This window comes from Chaetodon trifascialis, chromosome 15 (assembly GCF_039877785.1).
Source record: "Chaetodon trifascialis isolate fChaTrf1 chromosome 15, fChaTrf1.hap1, whole genome shotgun sequence".
NCBI classification, from domain to species: domain Eukaryota; kingdom Metazoa; phylum Chordata; class Actinopteri; order Chaetodontiformes; family Chaetodontidae; genus Chaetodon; species Chaetodon trifascialis.
Genome location: NC_092070.1, coordinates 11916158 through 11939611, shown reverse-complemented (window position 1 = coordinate 11939611; position 23454 = coordinate 11916158). Strand labels below are relative to the sequence as shown.

Sequence of the window (23454 nt, the reverse complement as noted above, 5' to 3'; positions counted from 1 at the left end):
CCTTGTAGAAACTTTACTGATAATTTCTTCTTCAGATCACATACAAGTGCATTTGTCTGGGGCTTTGACGGGATTGGATATCATAAATCAATATTTTGGCTGCTGATACCTGAGCAGGTCAAATACTTTCAACAATGATGTGCAGATGCATTTCTTCTATACTTGCACTTAATCTGAGCTTTAAATCAAGTAAAACTTTTGTATTTTCAATTCTTTAAAATGTTGGTTTATTAAAATGTTCTAAATCAGGGTCAAGGTGTTATCTGCCTGTTAGGTGCATGACAGGTCCTTTCATTACAGATCTTTCTTGCTGAACTCACAGTGAGTTACAGTGAGGGATGAAAATACCCTACATAATTAAAAAGAAAAAAAAAAAAAATACCAATTTAAAAAAAAATTAAATAAAGAAGATGGCAAACCGAAATGGCAAACCGAAACATTAATGACAAAATGCCCAAATTGTGCCACTTAAACCAAAACAGAAAAAAAAAAAAAATAATAATAGTAGAAGCCATTAATGAGAAATATATATTTGCGTCACAGCCTAATTGTCAGGAGGTTCACCCTCTATTTTCAACCTCTTCGTTTAAACTTGGGCATAATTAGCACTCAAGATGACGGTAGTTTTGTTAATCATAGAATTATAATTATTCTATTTCCACTGTGCAGATGTCCTGTGCAGACCACAAGCTGCATGCCGTTTCTTCCAGTGAACCAGAAAGGCCTACACCTTTCTGTGGCCCATCTGAGAGAAGTGGAAGCTGGTGTGGGTGGGGAGGGATGAGAGAGAGAGAGACAGACAGACAGACAGACAGACAGTGAGAGGACCGTGCGCGTTCAGGCAGGACTGGAGAGCGCGCGGGACATCAGCACACCGGCCGGGTCAAGAAGCTGCGAGGATGGAGATCCGACCAGACAGGTTTAAGGCGGTCGCGGGCAAAACTCTGGGGAAAATTCACAGGTACACACATATTTCAAATAATCCCGAGTCCACCTCTGACTTTTCCCCATTTTCATGCGTTTGCGGCAGGACGGTTTTGTTGAGCGGGATGCAGCAGCTCATCATGCGCAGCGTCCCCATCCTCTCTCCTCCAACCAGTAACTCTAGTGGAGAAAAAGTTTGCTCGTTGTTGATTTTAAGTGAGAAATGAGACGACTGACGGGTTCAAGCTGCAAAAATCATGTGGGCAGAGCAAAAGTCCAGCTTTGCGCAGCGCACAGTGCAGTGTTTGGGTTGACAGAAGTGAGTGAAAATGCTGATAGTGATGGGGAAAGTGTTTGACTGTCATTTCAGGAGTAGTTCATTTTTAGTCGTCAACAAACAAATCATGACCGAAACTATCAGAGAAGTCAATTATGGTGTTATCTTGATATAAGTGGGCAGTGAAAGTGCAGTGAACTCGCCGTAGAGTGCGTGTGGGACTAGAGGGAGGTTTTCCCGTTGTACTTTGATGATTTATTGCATAGGTTTCTTCTAAAAAATCATGAATGATGCTGTTGATCGTGTCAGTGTTGACCCAGCTCATAGTGGATTTAGTATATTGGTGTTTCAGGGGTGAAGAAAGTGTGGTTACATAATGTTTCCGTGCGTTATTGGTACGACCTGGCTGAGAGAGAGCGTTGATCAGATGGAACCAAAGTCATAATCTATCTATCTATCTATCTATCTATCTATCTATCTATCTATCTATCTATCTATCTATCTAGATATCTATCTATCTAATCTTATCTTCTTTGTAATATTTCAGGGCATCCTCTGACAAAAGTTATGTCTGTCTTTCATTATTCATTCAATTTATCAGTTAACCAACTAAAGCTTAATTTTATATAACAAACCCAGTACTGTAACCAGTTGGGTTAGGGTCATGGTAATAATTATTAATAGGCATTATACTAATGTAAAGTGAAAGCATTAGCTGATCATTAGTCGTCAACAAAAACTTAATTGGCAGCTATTTTACTAATGAATTCATTTTTTAATTTTTTTTTTTTTTTTTTTTTTTTTTTTTTTCAGGCAAAAAGTCCGTGCTACGTGTACGTGTACGTGTTTCTCGCCTCTAGCTTTTCTGTTTTACTTCAGTTGCTTTTGTCTTGTCAGTTACAAAATGGAACATATTTGTTGGGGGGGGGGTTTGCTTTTTTCCCGAAATTAGCCTTTGTTTGTTTGTTTGTTTGTTTTTACATTTTTTGAGACATTTTCTGAAATAATTGCAGCCCCACAGAAATAAAAGGAAATCTATATCACCTGCACAGCCTTTATATGATACACACACTGGCTCTTTCAGATGGTTAATCAAGAAGCTGACCTTGACTTGTTCATGTCTGTGTCATTGTAATTTTGAAAGAAAAGGTGGACATATATCATCGATCTCTTACTCATAAATGTGTTTAAGTGTTGGATATATGGAAAGAAATTACACATCAACACAAAATAATACACAGAGTGGTGTGCTGACAATATTTCAGTAAAAAGAGAGATTAAATACACTGATAGAACCTCATGCAATAACCATTGCTTTAAGCTTTCGCTCTCTCAGGATTTGAGGTAGCAACCAAATGTATAAATCCCGTCCTGAAATAGCCTGTTTTTCAGTCCAGCTGTCGAGCCACGCAAATCCCTAAACTCTCCCCTCCCACTCACTCCATCCCTGCCCATGTCACTTCCTCCAACCGCTCCATCCATCCATCCATTGAGCCATTGAGACGCCAACACAGACAAGTTTCAGCCTATCGGGGTGTCCCAGCTTAAAGGACATGCAAATCTCAGGCTTTTTCTCTGTTACTGGTCATGAGCCACGCGTGTGCACGGCCACAGCTGATGCTGTGAGAGATGTGATGCATCAGATTGGATCCAGATTGGTTTTAGTGGGTGTTTCCTCGGCTTAGCCAGTGAACTCTGGTTTTATGCAGCCACAGTGTTAGGTGCAGGCAATGTTTCAATAGGAAAAGTGACTATTTTGTTTAAATCTATGTGGAAAATGTATGCTTTGATGCATGCATCTGTGTGTGTGCGTATAAATGTGTGCATGTGCGAAAGAGTTGCATCTTCAACATGGGACATCCCTGCACTGTGCGAATAGATGAGTGTGTCTGTGTGCAATCTCACCACCTCTCAGACAAAATCCCCCCTGATGAAAGCAGCCAGGAGTTCTTCTATTATTTAAACATTTTCTCCATCAGAATGCATCTCCTGTTTCTATATTAAACTCCACTAGGTAAGCATAAACTTCAGCACTGTAAGGTCAAGTGCACTCTACATCTCTACGCTGGCTCTTCCCTTTTGTAACATTTTCAAATTAATACCTAAATATGATCTATTAATCTCCCTGTGCTAAGGAAGTGCTCCACAGCACCACATGAAATCGAATCACGCTACAACAGTCCTCTCATCACCATTTTGACGGTGTTAAAGTTTCTAATAGCATCCCATTCTGTGTCTCATAAAAATCTCACATACAGGTTTATTGAAAGACGTTTAAATGAATCATCTATTCGTTTGCCTCAGCAGGATTTCATGGCCACTCAAGGAGAGCTTGTGTTTCACTATGCACAAGGCAATACAGAATATACTGTAACAGGTAATCCATTTTTAATCCATTTTACTTGCGGCGGAGTACTACATTTTCAGTTAAACATTCAAGTGGTAATGAGATGAAACTATGCTTCTTTTTTGCCATTTAGGCTTTAGAAAACTGCAAGAGCTGCAAACTCTTTGGCATCATTTTAATCACAGCATTCTTAGAATTATTGTGAATCGCTGTATAATATATTGCACCATGTTCTTGACATTAATATTTAAGTACACCCAGAGACAGAGCGGCTTTGCTACTTGTCTGCATTTCTCTGTCAATGTGCACAATCAGAGGGGTTTCCCGATGAATCAGGGGTTTGTATCACATTTTGGGAAACCTGTGGAAAATAACACTGCAATTGACTTGCCTTTGTCACCTTTGTAGTTTCACACTGTGGGTGGTCTAACCGCCAGAGGTAAAGGCATATGAAAAATCAATTTTAACATATGGACACCTCACATCAGTCCAGCGATTGTGATGATTACAGTACAAACATTGTGCTTATGACAATGGCAGTGATAAAGTTATAGGTTGTCAAGTGCAAAGATGACTTCTCTGCCGGCAGTCACTGCAACCAAGGCAGAAAAAGCATCTCTCAGTGAATCCTGGAGGCCGACAGGGCGCTTTTGGAGATGTAAAGAATTTGAAAAGACACCAAATGTGACCTCTTGTGTCCTCTATCTTGATCTTTTATCTTTCTGTCTGTCCATGCCAGTGTGTCACTCTACCTGTGTTGTATGTGTGGAAGTGGCTACAGGTACATGGGCTTTTCCTGAAGGGTCTACACAGATGATGGATGTCTCAGAGCTCAGCAGTTTGGAAAGTTAGCTGCATCCGCTCAGCATGCCCAGTTTCTGGCAGCAGTGCAGTTTGTACCCGTGATGTCAGGAACGCTTCAGTACTTTTTATCTACGCTGCCTCCATGCATTATTCTGTTTAACACTGTGGTGCATAACAGAACTGGGAAGCAAAGAAAAAGGAAGAGAAGAAGTTTTTTTTAATTTTCTATGTATTTTAGCTCAATTCATTGTTTGAGGCTATTCGTGTGAATGTGTCGGCAGCACTCACACAGTGATTGAGTTACACTATGCGAGTATTTAGATAATATGAAGGTCACACGTGTGGGTGTTTGAACATTGTGTGTGTATGTGTGTGTGTCTGTGTGTGTGTGTGTTCACAGGAGAGACAGAGAGGGAAAAAAATGGTGTGACAGGATGGGGAGGAGGGTGTCTCCCTGGGTGACACAGTCCCACCGAGACCCAATCTGTTCACTTCAGGGAGAGTGAGAGGCTCGTGGAGGGAGGGGGAGACACCACTATCGAAATTGCAAAATAACTGCAATTCCAATATTAAAAAATTCCTCAAGTTACTACCTATATTTCCAAACACCTCACCCACAAATAGAGGACGCAAGGGGAGAAATCGGTTTCCAACAAGAGGGCTGACATGAGGAGAGAAAAGCATGGTTTACATATGGAGGATCAATTCAGCACAGGGATGCGGACAAATAATGACCAGGACGTCTGGCGTTATATAATATTTTTACCTCGCTGTCTCTCTCTCCCTCTATCATCCTCTTATGAGAGGATTACACAGGACGCTCTGTGAATTGGTGAATTTAATATACATGGTAACAAAAGCCCCAGGTCACCAACCGGCACATGAGAGTCACAGAGTGAATTTGTCAGAGCTGATGTGTTATTGCAAGATCACAAATTAGGCAAAAGTATATTTTGTAAAACAAAAAAACAAAAGTATATTTAGTAGAAGTGGCTTCCTTTCACCTGCTTGAAAAAATAATGGTCCATCATACTGGCTATAAAGGAGTTTCGTATCATACATGATTAAATATTCCATGGTTTATAGAACAAGTAGTGTGTGAGTGTGTGGGCTCTCACATTGCTTAACAGCTGAAATGGTTAGTTGATTATTTGATTATTCAACTAGTCAATCGATAATCTGTGACTATTCTGATAAAAAGTTGCTTTTTAAAGCGAAAATGGCCAAAAGAAAATGTTACTTATCAAATGGGAGGATATTGGTTTTCAGAGTAAACTAAATATCTCTGGGTTTTGGGCTGTCTTAATGCATCATCTTGGATATTTCTTTCACTAATTTTCCATTGTTTTATAAAATATCATCATCTTAAAAAAAAAATCGTTAGTATTGGCTTCAGTTCAAATGAACATGGTTTTATGTGGCTGTCCAGAGATATTCTCACAAATCATGTAAATTGAATCAAAGAGATCAAATCCAGTGTATAAAGGCATTGAAGTCATTTCATTTGAGAGACTAAATCACTTTGGTTGACTTTATGTATTTCAAGTCAGCTTTCTATTCAGGTTTTATGTTGATGTTTTTGTGCTCAGGTGAAAAGCACAGATAGGAGCTCAGTTTGAGGTGTGAGCAGTTACTGAGTCTCCACTGAGCCTGTTACTATTGTAATTATGATATTTCAGAGAGCCTGAGGTCAGGGGACTCCTGCCTGCTCATGCTCTCTCGCTCATTAATTGTTGCCAGCTGAGACCAATCAGGTCCTCGCTATGCTAACGAGAGCGGCTGTGAGGCTCACACAAAGGCCAATGTCGAGGGATGAAGCTACTTTTAAGTGTACGTCATTCCTCTGCTTAATCAAAGAACTAGCAATTTTACAAAAGGACCAGTAAACTCACAGTCTGACATTAAAACAACATATTAGAAGAGGGACACCCTCAGCTAGTCAGCTGTTTTGAGTCACTTGCCACGTGCCCTGGATGAGATTGCCCTTTGGTGAGAAGCATCTGTAAATAACGGTAATTTTTGCTGTGGGCTAGCCTCGTTAGCTGGTAGCGTATGTGTAGGTGTCAGGCTGCAATCTGTCATGAGGTTTAATGAGCTCCACTCAGGGGGCAAGTCAGCACATTTGTTTAGCACGGAGAGGACAGCAGCATGAGCGCGGCCAACTGATTCGACAGAAAAAATGTACACGGCCTCCTTTGTGTCACATCAGCTTTTTGATCCACTTATTGCTTTGATTTACAGATTTAGTAACAACTTCATCTCTCTGCTCCTCGTGTTTAATGCACTGTGGTGCACATGTTCGGAAGCCAGTGTACCCTCTATCACATATGTGCCTGCGTGTGCAAATGAAGAGAGTCTTTTTGTTCACACCACTGAGTCAATCAAATAAGTAATTTCTCTCAAATCTGAAATAATAATATAATATAATAGTATAATATCTCTCTTTATCTACACAGAAAAATATGTGTTTTTAACAGCTGGGGCGGAAAAAAAGATTCAGAAATTGTTAAATGTTTGACTTGAAACACAAAATAACTTCATGTAAGTGAAATAAATCTGATTTACAAAGGGACTAAAACACTGGATCAAAGGCCAGCATGAGCTCAACAGTGTGTCGTGATGGAGGGGGAAGCATGCTGAACCACGCCCAGTGCTAGTCTGTTCGTCCATATTCATTTCCGGAAGTAAATCATTTTTGTAATCCTAATCTGAATGTTGTGACAGATTAAGAGAGAGGGAGAGAAAGAGAGAGGATGCAGCCTCTCTAATCTCTTACAAATTCCAAGCCGTTGCTTAACAAAGTATGACTTCTCTGTTGTCAGTTGTGTGTTTTACTTGAAAAGAATATATCATGCTGGACCCAGGTTTAATTGATACATCATTGTGCCGCCATATCTTTCATCTTTTCTGTTTGTTGACTGATTGCATGGATGTATGAAGAGATTATGCAGAGTCGGCTGTGTGGAAATGGGGGAGGGAGTGAAAATCACATGCATAACGAAGAAACATAACGACTGGACGGATGAGATAGAGTGTATATGCAGAGAAGCAGACACACAGGCTAACAGATAGATAGATAGTGACAGATTATGGTGTAAAAGCTAGAGTGAATTATTTATCTCACCCAAAAACACATCAATAATTAACCAGTGTCAGAGTCTGACTTGTCTTGTGTTGGCGTGCGTGAATAAGTTATCTTGGAGGTTCAGTTTGCTGAGAGGACCCAGAGAGATGAACTACCTTGAATGTTTGCTTGGAAACATTCAGTGCAGTAAACCCTTGTTTGGGGAACTTATTAAAGCTCAAATATGAAACAACTTTTCAAAAATGCAGCCATCCTTCGTCACATGGAGCAAATCCTTGTGGTGATTGCATCCTGTTTCTGTGCATAATTCTCCAGCTCACTGACTAACTGGATCAACCCAATGGAAAGTGGACGGCTGACACACAACTGCGCTTTGCTGCGAGCTCACACATACCCCAAAACACACACTCTCGCACATATACACCCAGGTTAAAACGTATACACTGATTTAATCTGAGAAAAATGGATCTGCAAGCGTGCAAGCGTCTGCCATATGCATGTGGCAGTGTTTAATAGTGAGGGCATGTTGTTGAGAGCGTGGAGGTTATAATACACAGATGGTCGCTCTCCTGACTTCTCTGTTTGACTCCTGTGGAAAAAGTGACACTCGCCTCTTGACAAAACGGTCTCGCTCAAATAGTGGAAAAAAAATAGTGACAAAATGGATGTTATTTTTGGAAAAAAACGCTTCAAATATTGATTCGATACGTTTTGCAGTTCAGTGAACTATAAAAGCTTCTGCTTCCTTATTCCTCGTAATGTTCTATTCTAATGTAATGTTCTAAATCTATGTCGTGTTAAACAGGTCAACTAAAAGACAAAAATTATGCCTTTTTCTACTTTGACTAACTCTATTTTTCCATCTGTCTGTGCACTCACACACACTGCCTGAACAACCTCAAAGTCCCTTGAAGTATAATCACACGAGTCTGTCCGCTCAGTAATATGATGTGGTTAGATGTCTGTCAGAGAGCTCCTGTTTGTGTCTGAGAGAGAGGACATCTTGAACAGCACCAGTATGGCAGCAGGTCCCAGGCGTCCTGAAGGAACGGACACTGGGGGAATGTGCTGTCGTGCCCAACTCTGCTCCTCGGCTAGTGACAGCTGCTTCCACACACTGGGACGCGCTGACTCAGACACGACCCCAACATAGTGTGTGTGTGTGTGTGTGTGTGTGTGTGTGTGTGTGTGTGTGTGTGTGTGTGTGTGTGTGTGTGTGTGTGTGTGTGTGTGTGTGTCTGTGTGTGTGTGTGTGTGTGAGGGAGAGAGAGAGAGAGAGAGAGAGAGAGAGAGTGAGCGAGACAGAGTCTATGATAAATCGGCAAATTTGAGAAAATCTGAGTCAAAAAACATACATGAAGCAAAGATATATTGTCCTTGCCACAGCCTCAGAATAACACGGCATCCACACAAAATGCACACAAAAAATGTGGAGAAAAAAAGTGAGATCGTTTCTTGCTGGAAGATTTTTGCCGGGCCACCACGTTTCCTGCATTTCAGCTTTCACATGCAAACACAATTTTTTTAAAGCAGCGACCTGAACTGGAAATGTACCCCATGCTCCCAGGAAATCCTTTGAGCCACCTTTTCCATGTTATGCAAGTTTTTGTCCCCAGTGGAGGCATCACGTCACTCTCACCTCTGCCTCTTTCCCTCTTTTTAATGACGACTGTCTCCGTGTCCCTGATGTTTGTTTGTTTTTTTTAAGTGATATGCCAGTCTGCATTTCAGTACATAAATGTGCAGGTATATGCATGCATCAGCGAATTATTAATTTCAACATCTAGAACTATGCCCATAATATATTCTTGCAGTGTTGCACTGTTTGAGCACATCATCCCAATCAGGCTGTGTAAAGAATCAGCATTATGCATGGTAACATCACCATTAACATGTTTGCAGAGGCTGGCTTATAATTCACCTTTCCTGCACACTCTTTCTGTCTCCTCTCAGGCTGATTGAGAAGAGGCAGCCCAATGGAGAAACCATTGAGTTATCAGCAGAGGGCCGTCCTGAGCTGGTGGAGGAGAAGGAGCTGCCGGTTGTGGACTGTACCTGCTTCGGCTTGCCGAGGCGGTATATCATCGCCATCCTGTCTGGCCTGGGATTCTGCATCTCTTTTGGCATCCGTTGCAACCTGGGTGTGGCCATTGTAAGCATGGTCAATGACCACACAGTCTACAAAGGCAACAAAGAAGTACTTGTGGTAAGTGGCAAGGCAGAAATCAAGGCCTTTTAATTTGCATGCAAGCCTCACATGTGCATTTTCTTCAGTTTCGCTATGATCTGCTTTGTTTCTGCTCGGGACATGATTAAAACCAGGAATAGAGAGAAGCTAATGATAGTCTAAACACTGATCTAACTATTCTAACAGTCATATATCATCTTGTCTCCAGGCTGCACAGTTCACCTGGGACCCTGAGACAGTGGGAATGATCCACGGCTCCTTCTTCTGGGGCTACATCGTCACACAGATCCCGGGCGGCTTTATATGTCAAAAATTTGCAGCCAACAGGTGAGTGTTTTCACACTTACACCGTCTCCTTTGTGGGCATTACTGTAATCTTGGTCAGCAGGGCATTTCTTTTTTCTTCCCATCATTCTTGTGCTGCTGTTGTTACTGTTGAATATTCAGTCTGAGGCCACTTGTTTTGTCTTTTGTGTGTTTAAGAGTGTTTGGATTTGCCATAGTGGCCACATCCACCCTCAACATGTTGATTCCATCTGCTGCTCGCTGCCATTACAGCTGTGTCATACTGGTCAGGATATGCCAGGGCCTTGTTGAGGTATGTGTCTGTGTGCACATGTGCTTGCAGGGCTGTGTGTAAGACTTTTCCGCCGTGCATAAGTGTTTCCCTGACTGTTTTGTGTCCTTCAGGGTGTATCATACCCAGCCTGCCACGGGATCTGGGCCAAGTGGGCGCCTCCTCTCGAGAGAAGTCGATTAGCCACAACAGCCTTTTGTGGTTAAGTTTCACACTTACTGACATATTTCGGTATCTCCACTAGAGCTGAGTTCTGTGGGCTTGAGCATAATTTTGTGACAATAAAGCCCCTAAATGTTCCTGCAAAGTTTAAGATTTTAAAAGTAGTGGGCATGTGGATTTATATGGCCACCGGATAAAATATGTATTAAGTATTTTGAGTGCACAAATTATTATCGGATTATATGGAAAAAAGAAGAACTTTTTCTTTATGTTTGATGTCTCCTAAGGATCCTATGCGGGGGCGGTGGTGGCCATGCCATTAGCTGGGATACTGGTGCAATACAGCGGGTGGCCTTCAGTATTCTATGTATATGGTTAGTATCCTTATGTTTAAATGTGTGTTTGCTTACGACTGTACTATGACTGCTGGGGTTGTATGAGATACTTCTCCATAGTTGCTGTATCACCCACAGTACATGGTGGTTGGCACACCCATTTGGGGAGGCAACAAGAGCAGCAACACGGAAACTAAGCAACGTATTACTGTGGACTGCAGCAGCAGCAAAATGTATTTTTAACCACCTAAAATCAGTTTCAGAGTATGCTACATTTAGAATATTTTCACTGCTTTACCTTGCTGTCAGACAGCCCTTCCTGACAAGGGACTGAAGCTCCTCTGTCCGTCTGTGCTCTTTTCAAAGCCACCACACTCCTTTGACAAAAACAGTAATTGTACGTGTGTCTGCATCAGGTCTTCAGGTGTACCTTCATTTTTGCTAGTCGTCCTTATAGCATTCACCATCACGCTCTGAACTCCAAATTTCTCCAAATACTGTACCCTTGTACTCTGGCTCTCTTGCTCTTTTTCTGTTGTGCTCATGTCATTGTGTTTTGCTGTCTCTCTCTTCCTCTCCCAGGCAGCTTCGGGATATTCTGGTATTTGTTCTGGATTCTGGTGTCGTATGAGAGTCCAGCAGCCCATCCCACCATCACAGCAGAGGAGAGGAAGTACATTGAAGATGCAATCGGAGAGTCTGCGGCATTTCTTAATCCTCTCCATGTATGGCCCTTGACATGATGTTCACATGTAGCCTGTAGCATGTAGCCCTCAACTAACATTGAGAATCTCTTAGACCTACTCTTAAGCACAGACAGTGGATGTGCTGGATCCCAGTAATATTTTATTCCTTTTGCTGGCAGAAATTTAAAACCCCTTGGAGACACTTCTTCACCTCCATGCCAGTCTACGCCATCATTGTGGCCAACTTCTGTAGGAGCTGGACCTTCTACCTGCTGCTCATCAGCCAGCCGGCCTACTTTGAAGAAGTCTTCGGCTTCGAGATCAGCAAGGTGATATTATATCATATATATCATATATATAGCTGCATCTATACAACTTTATTTAGTTGTAGTTTTTCACAAATACCCTTATATACTCCTGTAGCCAACTACAGTTTCACTGCTGGGTTCAGGCTTCAACTGGATGTAATGGGAAATTCTGGTATTTTCCAACCTTTCTTCACACACACTCCCCCCCCCCCCCCCCCCCCTCAGGTGGGCATGGTGTCAGCTTTGCCCCATCTGGTGATGACAATCATCGTGCCTATTGGAGGCCAGTTGGCAGACTACCTGAGAACCCACAACCTGATGTCCACCACCAACGTCAGGAAGCTCATGAACTGTGGAGGTGAGCGTGTCACACAGAAAAGGGTGACCGTGGGAGGAGGGTGAGGAGAAATGGAGACACGAGAAAGCTCCAGGCACATAATGCACCAGCAGAAATGAAATAACACACTGGTGCACCCGAGTTTGCACAAGAACATCTCAAATTTATGACACAGAATAGAAAACTAAACTACTGTCTGAGTTTGTGTTTGTGAGAGGCAGAGAGAGAGAGACCTTGAATATTTTGAGATGCTGTAGAAATGAAAAGTCACCGTCACTGTAAAAGATTACCTATTGAATGAACTCAATAAAAAGTGTTTTCACTTTGGGTGTTGGAGAAAATCTCTAAGTGATGGTTGTAGGGACTGAGAGTCCAATCACCACAAAAGAAGAGAGGAACATCTCTGACACAAAACTTCATCATCTGTCTGAGCGAAGTGTGGCAAAATATCTGAGCACTGATAATGAAGGCATGCATATCAGTAAAGACAAAAGTCTTCATCTTATCGTCAGGTAGAAATGAAGACAGCATCTCTCTGCAACTGAGAAGAAAGACGAGAGACTTAAATTAAGCAACAATCCTCAGAAACTTGAAGAATGAAGGACCAAATGTATAATAACATCATTTGTCTGGCACCTTTTACACAGCAGCTCTCATTCAGAGTGTTTGAAGTGCAGCAGCTGCCAGTGCTGGAATCATATTAATATTTTAGCACAACTTAAAGGTTATATCAGTGTTTCTTCTGCGTGTGCATAAACATGTATATAATTTCTTAACATAGCAAATTGCAGAATATTTATAATGCACTGCGTATAACATGGACATTGCTGAGTATAGCTGTGGATAGTGTTAGTGTTTGATGTGTTAACGTGGACGTCTTCCAGGTTTTGGAATGGAGGCCACCCTCCTGCTGGTGGTGGGATACTCTCACTCCAAAGGTGTTGCTATTTCCTTCTTGGTCCTTGCTGTGGGTTTCAGTGGATTTGCTATCTCAGGTAAGAGACGTTATAGACAAGTTTGAAAAAACTGCTTAGCTTAGACTGAAAACTGGGGAAACAGCTCGCCTGGCTGTGTCCAGCACCTCATCACTTCACTGACTGACACTTTATTTAACACGTCTGCTTAGTCTGTAGAGAGATTGTCATGATAATTGTGAAAATGACACTTTGGGGTTTAATGGTGTGTTGTGTTTATGACTATTTTTTGGCTGGGACCAGCCAAACAACCAGTGAGGCACCAGGAAGTCACTGCATCCAGCTAAACAATAGTCCAAGCACTGTAAAAATGTTTCCCACTGTTTCCAGTCTTTATGCTAAGCTATGCTAACCTGCAGCTGGCTTTAGCTTTAGCCTGTAGCCTTTGCATTTGACTTCTTTGTTGCACAGCACTTTGAGCTGCAATTCTTATACTAAAAATGCCATACAAATAAAATGGATTATCATTGTTATTATTATTATTGAAATTCTGCTGCTGTTTAAAAATAAAAACTTAAGAAACTGGGAGAAATTATGTGATGCACTGTTTTTGTTCTTTCACTCAGGGTTTAATGTCAATCATTTGGATATCGCCCCTCGATATGCTAGCATACTGATGGGCATCTCAAACGGGGTGGGAACACTATCTGGAATGGTGTGTCCTCTCATAGTGGGAGCGATGACCAAACACAAGGTACAAAAAAAAAAAAATTCACTTGTACTCACTTTATGATGCCAGGTATTACGTTTCAAAATGTATTTATGGGAAATGAGAACTTGTTCTTGAACTCACCTGTGTTCCATACATTTTCACATCATTTCAGACACGTGAGGAGTGGCAGTATGTCTTCCTCATAGCTTCCCTTGTTCATTATGGAGGAGTGGTTTTCTATGGTACGACCTGACTTTGAATGCTATGTTTTGTGAGGCATGTGCGGAAGACCTGAGTTTAAGTACTGATCAGACTTTTCTCTCTCTAGGACTCTTCGCATCAGGAGAAAAGCAGGCGTGGGCAGACATAGAGGACACCAGTGAGGAGAAGTGCGGCATCATTGATGAGGATGAACTGGCCAATGAGACAGAGGAGCTCTACCGCGGAGGCGGGCAGTACGGGGCCATGAGTCAACCAGTTGTTGGTTCCAATGGAGGAGGGGCAGGAGGTGGAGGAGCCGGCACTGGGTGGGTGTCGGACTGGGATAAGTCTGAGGAGTATGTGCAGCCACCTGGATACAACTCTTACATGTATGGGGGAGAAGAGGAGAGGGAGCTGACATAGAAGACTGACATGTTTAACAAAAACAAGATAAAGAAAAGAGGATTGTTTTGGGGGAAAGCGATTGTAAGAGAGTCACTGTAATACTGAACGGACCTGCTGTGTGCTTAGGTACAACATTTGCAATTGCACATATAAAAAGTATGGATCTGACTCATTCCAGTGTGTGTGTGTGTGTGTGTGTGTGTGTGTGTGTGTGTGTGTGTGTGTGTGTGTGTGTGTGTGTGTGTGAGCTTGTGTGTAGGCATGTGCATGCAGGTGTAAGAGTGGTTAATGTACACAAACACATACAGTAAAAACTGAACTCATATCCCAGATTCCTTCCTGGTCCTGAGCTTGTTGTGATTGGTCAGGAGTTCTGTTTCCATGACATCACGGAGGAGATTCAGTGTGTGTGTGTGTGTGTGTGTGTGTGTGTGTGTGTGTGTGTGTGTGTGTGTGTGTGTGTGTGTGCGCGCGCGCGTGTGTGCCTATGTGTGTGCGTGGTGGGCTTTCTGCCTGTACAGCAACTCTCTGCAGCCACTGGCATTGTGTTGTATTTAAATTTTTATGTGTAGGCCACACGCTTACTTTTTTGCTGGGAAAGCACCTTTGGGGCCTCAGACTGGAAACGTAAAACTTTTTAGTTTACAATGGCGTCCAAATTGCTAAATACAAAATGTGATGTCACTACTGTACATTACTCACATCCATTTGTCCAGTCTGTATTACTCTCAGACACAATAGAAATCATACTGGTCAAATGCTCAATATACAAACTAAACGCACCTTTGCCACTGAAACGTTATGTTTCCAAAGCATGCATAGATTAATTATGCGTAATAGTCAACATGGGCTCATTTATGTGATTAGAATCTGTCATGTTTTGAACTACCATCAAACTGTTCTTCCTTTTCTCTCTGAAAAAAGTGCGTATGGTGTTGTATCAGTCTGTGTTTGTGTGTGTGTGTTAAGCTGTAAAAGCTGTTGTTAGGTTCCCCTTTATGTGTGTGTGCATTTGAATGTGCAAAGGTGTGTGTTTGAGCTTGTGCACTAAGTTGCATGTGGTGTCTAGATGAATCTCACCTGGGTCTGACCTAAGTAGGTCACGTCCAGCCAGGCTCATGGGTCACATGAGTAATCATCTGGCATTTGTGACTTTCCATTTGGTGTGTTTGCTCCCATTAGAGAGGTGGCCCAGAATGACAAGTAGAGTATAATTGTTGCTTAATTGTTCCTCTGCTTAACCAGTGAGGAACGACAGTTATAATATTCCCAGGCATCACAGCACGTGCTGCCTCAGTTTCTGCCTTTTTCTGTGTCCCTGTGGCTGCCTCTCCTTCTGCCCTCCTCTCCATATTTAACAGGACGTTCTCTGTCTCTTCTCTCTTTCCATGTCTTTAGTACCCACATGTCAGCCATGTTTGAGTTGGTGGGTCAGAGCTTTCAGATTGTCTGTGTGTGTGTGTTTGTGTGACAGTGAGTGTGTTACTGTGTTGGGTGCAGGTGCTGAAACATTGTGCGGTGAGCATGTTTTAATGAGCACAGCGGTGCAATACCCTGCCATCGCTCTCTTCCTTTTACACACAAACACACAGGATGCTAATTTCATGCAAGCACAGTCAACTGCACCATGCACAGTGTGCAGAGGGAGTGGTGGCACTCTACTTAGGATTTACATGGCTGTCGGTGTGAAGCGCACCCATGGAGACAGGGTGGGATTAGGAAGAATTTATTATTATACATTAACATGCAGTGTGTTAAGGTTTGTTAACAATGATGGTCAATCGCATCAGCTCCTCTCATGCCCTTTAAAAGCGGCACCCTCTCCATCTTCATGCAGGGACAGCTGGGTAACAGAGAGGAGAGTCCAGAGGTGCTTCCCCTGAGAGGACGCTAACATTCTCATACAGGAGAGGAACTGCCAGCTTGTACAATAGCTGCATAGTTCAACTCTTTGCACCTGTACATACAGTAGATAAAGCCAACATACTCAGATGAGAAATAACATGTGCATGCACGCGCGCGCACACACGCGCACACGCACGCACGCACGCACACACACACACACACACACACACACATAACGTCTGCATTCTGTGTGTATTCACAGACCATGCCAACACACATTTTTTTCTGAAATTTAAAAGAACATTTGCAGATGGCTCTTAATCAGAGAAAATGAAATACACTGCTGGAATGTTAAAAATACTTTCTTTGATTCAAATGAGGGTTTAATGGTAAGATGTGTTGGTACGTCAAGAAATTAATTTAAAGAGCAATTCAGGAAAATTATCATTTTGTTTTGGGTGAAATGTCTAAAAGACATGAATGATTATTCCTGTGAACAATTTCATTTTTAAGTGTTGTATCAGTGTGTTTTTAATCAAGTTTCTCTTTGTCTCAGTTTATGCTGTTCCAATGTTGTCCTCCTCCTCAATGAAATGTGTGGTGGGAATCAGTGTAAAAATAAAAAAGGAAGTGATCATATTTAAACATGCAAAAATGTGGAAAATATTGTATGTATAAAAGATGTATATGTGAGATATTCTTGTGTATAATAAAATTTAAGCAATTTAAGATGATGTCACTATTTCAGCACAATCATGTCATCGGGATTTATTACCTACAGCATGATGACGTATTAAAGTAGTGTTGAATTTTTTACATCATTACAGCACAATGTCAGTTTTCTGTCTTTCTCTCAGGACAGATGGAGGCTGGATTATCTCTGCGATTTAGGCAAAGATTAGATGGGAGAGCAGATGCACTCAGTGGGAGAGTGAGGGAGAAACATGGACGTCACAGACAAGGAAAGTATGATGGACCAGAGGGTGGGGCATGATGCCTGCTCCGTGTGTGTGTGTGTGTGTGTGTGTGTGTGTGTGTGTGTGTGTGTGTGTGTGTGTGTGTGTGTGTGTGTGTGTGTGTGTGTGTGTGTGTGTGTGTCCAGTGCAGTGCAGCTGAAAGTAAATCTTAAAGAAGCGCTTGAAGCCAATATACACAAAATATTCATTTGTGTGATTTCTATAATATTATTCAGTTCTTCCAAATTTACATAACCATCTCATCATAATTTTATCATGAATTTCTGTTAGTTCGTTTCCTGATACCTTCATTTTAGTCGTTATTTTGAAAGAATTGACCGGAAGTGGTAGTTCCTCAGTTTGGTCTTTATTTTGAAAGTACTCACCCAAAGTCAGGAATCATATCTCCACTGACGGTGTATGGACGAATTTAATATGGCGTTGCAGTTCGTAACTATGGCCGCTAGAGGACACACATGATTCTCCCCACTCATTAGCCTTTAACTGCTTGAGTCTGGAAGCTCTGGAGGTAAGGTAGTCCTAACTGTTATTAAAACAGCTCATAAATCTGCTAAATGTGATTTTTTTTTTTTTTTTTTTAATGACTTGGGAGCAGCAGATGCTGGCTGGCAGAAGCTGTTTTGGTGAGTTTATTGCTAAACAGTTGCTTCTTCTTTTTTTTCTTTTTCTTTCTTTTTAACATATCCAGCACACTGAGCAACATTAGCACTAATTTAGAGAGTAGCTGCACCTGAAGACCCCACCTGTTGAGTCCAAGTCCAATATTCACTCTTATTTTAGGTTTTGTTTCTACCAACTCCTGAGGGAAATATCTGGCTGTTGTCTGAAAATGCCTTATGTCCACCAGCTACTTCCTTGTTAACTTTGTCATTTGGTGCTGAGCAGGTAGCATGGTTGGTTTTAAGATTATTTTTTTTCTAAATGCAGTTGCCTGCTGCAGACAAATACAACAAGCTCAGTGAGTGTGAATTAAAACAGTAACTTTAATCCTTATCTTTACCAAAACAATAAGCTTTAAATTAAGACTAAATAGTGTTTGTAGAGGTTGACAGGAACCACAATCAGGTTGTAATTTTCTATGTGGTGTAGTAGTTTCCCGTTGTGACCACTGGAGGGCGGTGAACACTCATTCGAACATCACTCAACTCTCATGTAAACTCCACCTAGTGACAAATACGACAAGGCAGACACACTAACACTTCCGGTAAAAACGTTCAAAATAAAATATTTAGAAGACACCAGTGCAATAAATCTGTTAACTGCCCAGTGTTTGAATGAAGGTAGATAAAACATTCGCATATGTACTATTTATTGCAGTATTTATTGAACTTGATTACATGACGCTGGACTTCATAATGCTTGGAACTGGATGATACTTCAGATTAAGTTATTATTCACGGTGACTGTCATCAAAATAGATATCAGTCCATCGAAATATGTGGACTTGAGAAGAGCCATCTGTGAGAAGACAGAAGTTGCCGAAGAGGCCATGCCCAATTATGCATACTCCTGTTTGCGATTGGACAGTTCTGCCACCTTTAGGCTGGGTTGCAATCTAAAGCTCCACTATGGTTGGGCGATAGCGACGTCTGTCTGCGTGCTGTCGGTTTATTGGTTGTTTGACGAGGGGGATTAACGTGAAAACGCTCCCTTTTCAATGAACCTCAATGGAGACAGAAGGAAAGACTAAGGGAACTCGCCCGAATTCAGGCTTTTAATTTATTTATAACATGAAGTTAGATTTTTACTAGTCGCTTTACAAATCTATAGTTCATACTTTGAGAACAAAACAGAAAAACAAGTTGTGGACATATCTTGAAGTTTGCCTACAAGTGTTTTGAATGAGGAAATCGTCTCAGGCTAACGTTATGTAGCAAGCTAATCTCATTTATTCATTCGTAAGATCAGCTATCGTTTCACAAACTGTTACACATCCGACACAAAGGTAAGTACGTTTAAACGACTCCTACTTTTACCACCAGCATTCATTCATACCGAGAAATAAACTGTAAGGAAGACTTCACTTAAAGACAACAAACGTCAGCGGATAGTCTCCTTAAATCTGGGTCAGTGTCTTCGCCATGTCAGTGTGGGCAGGAAGGCTGCAATGTCAGCTGCTTAGATTTGTTCCCGTTCACCTGATAATTGGCTAACCGATACCTGCTGGATTAATCCTCTCCAGGCATGACCGAGTACAAGCTTGTGGTGGTCGGGGCAGGAGGTGTGGGGAAGAGCGCGCTCACCATTCAGCTCATCCAGAACCACTTTGTTGATGAATATGATCCAACCATTGAGGTGAGAAACTAAGCATCAGACAGTGTCCCGGGAAAGTCTGAGTGTGATACAACCGCGTTCACTTTCATGTGTTCATCAGTGTGTTACTGCTGCAAATCAGGAAATCAGTTGAATAACAAGTAGTGGGGAAAAGTGCTTAAATCCTTCCCCTCCCTTTACAGTGTTTGACTTGGACAGTTTTGTGGCAGGAGACACTGTAATTTGTTTGCAGTTTATTGTTATATGGATAAGGTTGTGTTTCACCAGTGCATCAGTGTTTTGGTGTTTTTTTTAAGTTTGCTAACGCAAGTAAACATAGCAATACATAAATGTGAAAATGTTACATTATAGGTAAAAGTCCAGCTTTTAAACCACATTGTTATTATTATATATTACAGAACTGCTAATCCACAAACATGTAAGATCTTAGCTGGTCGAGGGGAAAGCAAATTTATTTGAACTGCTGTAACAATGCATCATATTCTATAAACTGATATGTTTTTTATCTAAAATCTCAATCAGCACATGGTGACAATAGTTGTCAAATAAGTGCAGCAGAGTAAAACATTGCAATGCAACATGGTACTGTAGTAAACATACAAACAGTCAAACCGTCAGACAGCTCAAAAACCAGTGAAAATGTGCCTCTAAAAGTTCATTCTAACCTGGCAGTGCCTCCCCTGTAAGCTCTCCTTAGAGTCAAATAAACATAGAAATCAGCAGTTGACTCTGCATTGTAATCTCGATTCTCACATCATTGCCTAAAAATCACAAGTTGGCTGTAAATCTCTATTTTGAGACGGTGTTAATTATGTAAAGCTGTATTTCAGCTAACCGTGTAATTTCATAGTTGAATGTTTAAAAAACAAAAATTCAGGTTTCTGCAGGCTCATTACGAAACAGTCCATTCAGCGAGGTCTTGTTGCTACACGACGCAGCAGTCATGGGAATGTGGGAATTCATACGGCGCGCTCCACTGGCGCTCGCACTGCTTGTATGATCGTGTCGCTGCTGTGTTACAGGACTCCTATAGAAAACAGGTGGTGATTGATGGGGAGACCTGTCTGTTGGACATCCTGGACACTGCAGGTCAGGAGGAGTACAGCGCCATGAGGGACCAGTATATGAGGACAGGAGAGGGCTTCCTCTGTGTGTTTGCCATCAACAACACCAAGTCCTTTGAGGACGTTCACCTCTACAGGTACAAGATGACCATTGTCAGTACTAAAACACAGCTGGAAGAAAGTACAGTCAGTAATCCAGCTCTGTGTAGTGTACTGTACAGGCTTAGGCAGTCTAGCACTACAAAGGCTGCTTCCTGATTAGCAGGAACTGCACTTGTAATTATCTGTATCTCATATCTACAGATGTGCTGTATTGATTGACCCCACAAAACTTAAAACTACACTCAGCACATCTGTAGATATGAGATACAGATAATTACAAGTGCAGTTCCTGCTAATCAGGAAGCAGCCTTTGTAGTGCTAGAATCTGGTTCATGTTTCTGAACTGACATAAAGCAATACAGAAGAAAAGAGGAAGTGTTGCAAAGATATCTCGCACAGGTTCATCACCTTTAAGGGTAACAAGTGCTTCACGGTGGCATGTGTCTCTTCCTCAGAGAGCAGATCAACAGGGTGAAGGACAGTGACAGTGTTCCCATGGTGCTGGTGGGCAATAAGAGCGACCTGAGTACCCGCACAGTGGAGACACGGCAGGCGCAGGAGCTGGCACGAAGCTACGGAGTGCCATTTGTTGAGACCTCTGCTAAAACCAGACAGGTAGGTCAGACCTGACCGTAACAGCTGCGTTTTAATGAAACACCTGCAAATCTAAAATTTTAGCCTAATTTTAACATGATTCTGCATCTGTCTCGCAGGGTGTGGAGGAAGCTTTCTATTCGCTAGTACGGGAGATTAGAAGATATAAGGAGACCAACCGCAGCAACAAGAAGAGCAAGAAGAACACTCAGAGACGTTGCATCATACTATAACAAAACACACACACACACACACACACACGCACACACACACACACACACACACACACACACCAGCAGCATCCCTTACAGCACTTGTTTCATGCTCCCCCCTCACACACTGCGCCTCCTCTGTCACGTTGGAGACATCCAGCGCAGCTCCGGACAAGGAAGCAGACGTGGATAAATAGGTTTCCACTGCTGTCCCAGTTTCCACTTACAAAATTTGTCATGAATTCATCCACTGTGTCCATTCACCGCTGTTTCTTATCTTTGCTTTGATGACCAAACAACTAGAAACTTTTTTTTTTTTCCCCAACGACCCAGAATGAGAATTTGCCTGTGAAGATATATCTCTCTTTTAAGTGTCATTTTTCCAGCCACTGTTTTTAAACAGTTCAGCTGCTGTTGACGATTTAGGGGTCAGGGTTCACAGTGGTGCGTCACCACACTTTGCACTGTCTCATCAGGTGACTCAGTCCAGATCTCTAGAAGTGGACATTTTGTTTAGAGTGGTGAAATTTGTGATGAAGTTGTATGTGATTGCTCGGTACACGTGACGCCACGAAGTCCCACAAATTACATGAAAGCAGTGTCGCATTGACGAGGACACTGTCAAAAATTTGGCTTCCAGGCGATTGGAAGTTTAGAAAAATGTCTTCCCCTCGTGTGTTTTCATAGGTTAGTGTGTCCTCTGGGGCTTGAAACACAACAGAAATGTCTAGTTTGTTTGATTTTTGTCAGAGAAAACACTCGTCAGGATAGGATCACCACAGTATCAAAGCCTCAAAACTGTGTTCCAGACCCATAGGTGCACTTTATTAATTTCCTGTTCCGTTTTCATGGTGGAATTTAGGATTGTGTTAGTGCCATGTTACTCAGGAATATAGTGTTTTAACAGGAACTGAGGAGTAACAAACCGAGAGCTGTGTCACATGATTGGTTAAGATGCGATGCCTGCGTCCATCGTGTCCCGCCATCATTAACTTACTGAGTGTCAGCCCTGCTGTTTGTTCCACAGTGACGCTGTATTCTAAAGTCCACATTTAATGCAGTTGTTAAGTCACACCCAGTATTGCTGGTGGCTGCAGTGTTGCGTCACTGTGTCCAAGCACTGTTTATGCTCCACCACACTCTGCCAGAGCATGTAGCACGTGCAGCTGTGTGCGATTGTGACATTTAAACCACACTGATGCTGAAGCCAGTGCAGGTTAAATCTATGTAGTGTGGGTGGGAAACACAGCGAAGATCAGACTTGATGCTGGATAAGGATATTCAATAGGGCATCAGTGTTTTTTTTTTTTTTCTTGTTTTACAGCGGTGTTTGTCTTCTTTGATAATTCCGATCACCCTAAATGTAATGGATTGTTAAATTTCTATTTTTGTAGCATTACAAACGGCTTTCCCCAATTTAAAAACCAACATTGCATTAAGAAACTGCCGTCGAGTTCAACCAAAGTTCAGTGAGCTAACTCCAGCGAATCCACCGATGAAGGATTGCTGCTTTATGGTGGTGTTAAACCAGCAGCTGTGTCATTATCTGTAGTTCCGTTGTTAAAACAGTAACTCTAAAGATGTGATTTGACAACACGAAGTCTCTCACTGACAGCTGTGTAAAATCTGTAATGCACTGTGCTGTAATGAACAAGTAAATGTCTTCAGCTTTTATGCCTTGTCTGTTTTGTTCATCCAGGTTGGCTCTTTTAAACAATTGAATAGTAATTTGTGGATCTACTCTTTTCACAGTTCAACTTTATGATCATGTGTCTTAGAAAGACAAGAAACTCTTGCACTCTGGCTCTCATACAGAGAGCACACAATGAGACGGGCGGTGTGTGATTTGATGCTCTGGTAACATTTTTTTGTTTTTAGATTGAAGGAGCGAAGATATAGTGAGTGGTGGTCTGGTGTCCTCCATCATGTTTTGGGCTTGTATAATATAAATGTCACAAAGTTGTGACTTTTGCCTCTGTCTTTAGGCTCCTTTGAAGCAGTCTGAGCAGCTGAGTTTTGATACTCATGCCAAAACTGAGACCCCTGAGAACATACAGCTGCTGTGTCTTCCCGAGGATGCGGCTAGTGTTGAGACCACATGACAGCATCTGATTTGTAAACCAT

The 23454-nt window shown here is 41.9% G+C and overlaps 2 protein-coding genes across 2 annotated transcripts; both read left to right on the top strand.

Moving 5' to 3' along the window:
- The first annotated feature begins 807 nt into the window (after positions 1-807).
- On the top strand, positions 808-16931 carry slc17a7a (solute carrier family 17 member 7a). Its single transcript, XM_070980158.1, has 13 exons — positions 808-961; positions 9391-9643; positions 9834-9952; positions 10109-10223; positions 10316-10403; positions 10652-10738; positions 11282-11424; positions 11565-11714; positions 11919-12051; positions 12915-13025; positions 13571-13698; positions 13829-13898; positions 13985-16931. Exons 1-13 carry the CDS (start codon positions 900-902, stop codon positions 14278-14280), a joined length of 1755 nt encoding a protein of 584 aa, XP_070836259.1. The 5' UTR covers positions 808-899; the 3' UTR covers positions 14281-16931.
- Positions 16932-18724: 1793 nt separating this feature from the next.
- Positions 18725-23004, top strand: LOC139342884 (GTPase KRas). Its single transcript, XM_070980159.1, has 5 exons — positions 18725-19029; positions 19267-19379; positions 20381-20559; positions 20980-21139; positions 21238-23004. The coding sequence occupies exons 2-5, from the start codon at positions 19269-19271 to the stop codon at positions 21349-21351; spliced, it is 564 nt and encodes a 187-aa protein (XP_070836260.1). The 5' UTR covers positions 18725-19029; positions 19267-19268; the 3' UTR covers positions 21352-23004.
- Positions 23005-23454: the final 450 nt, after the last annotated feature.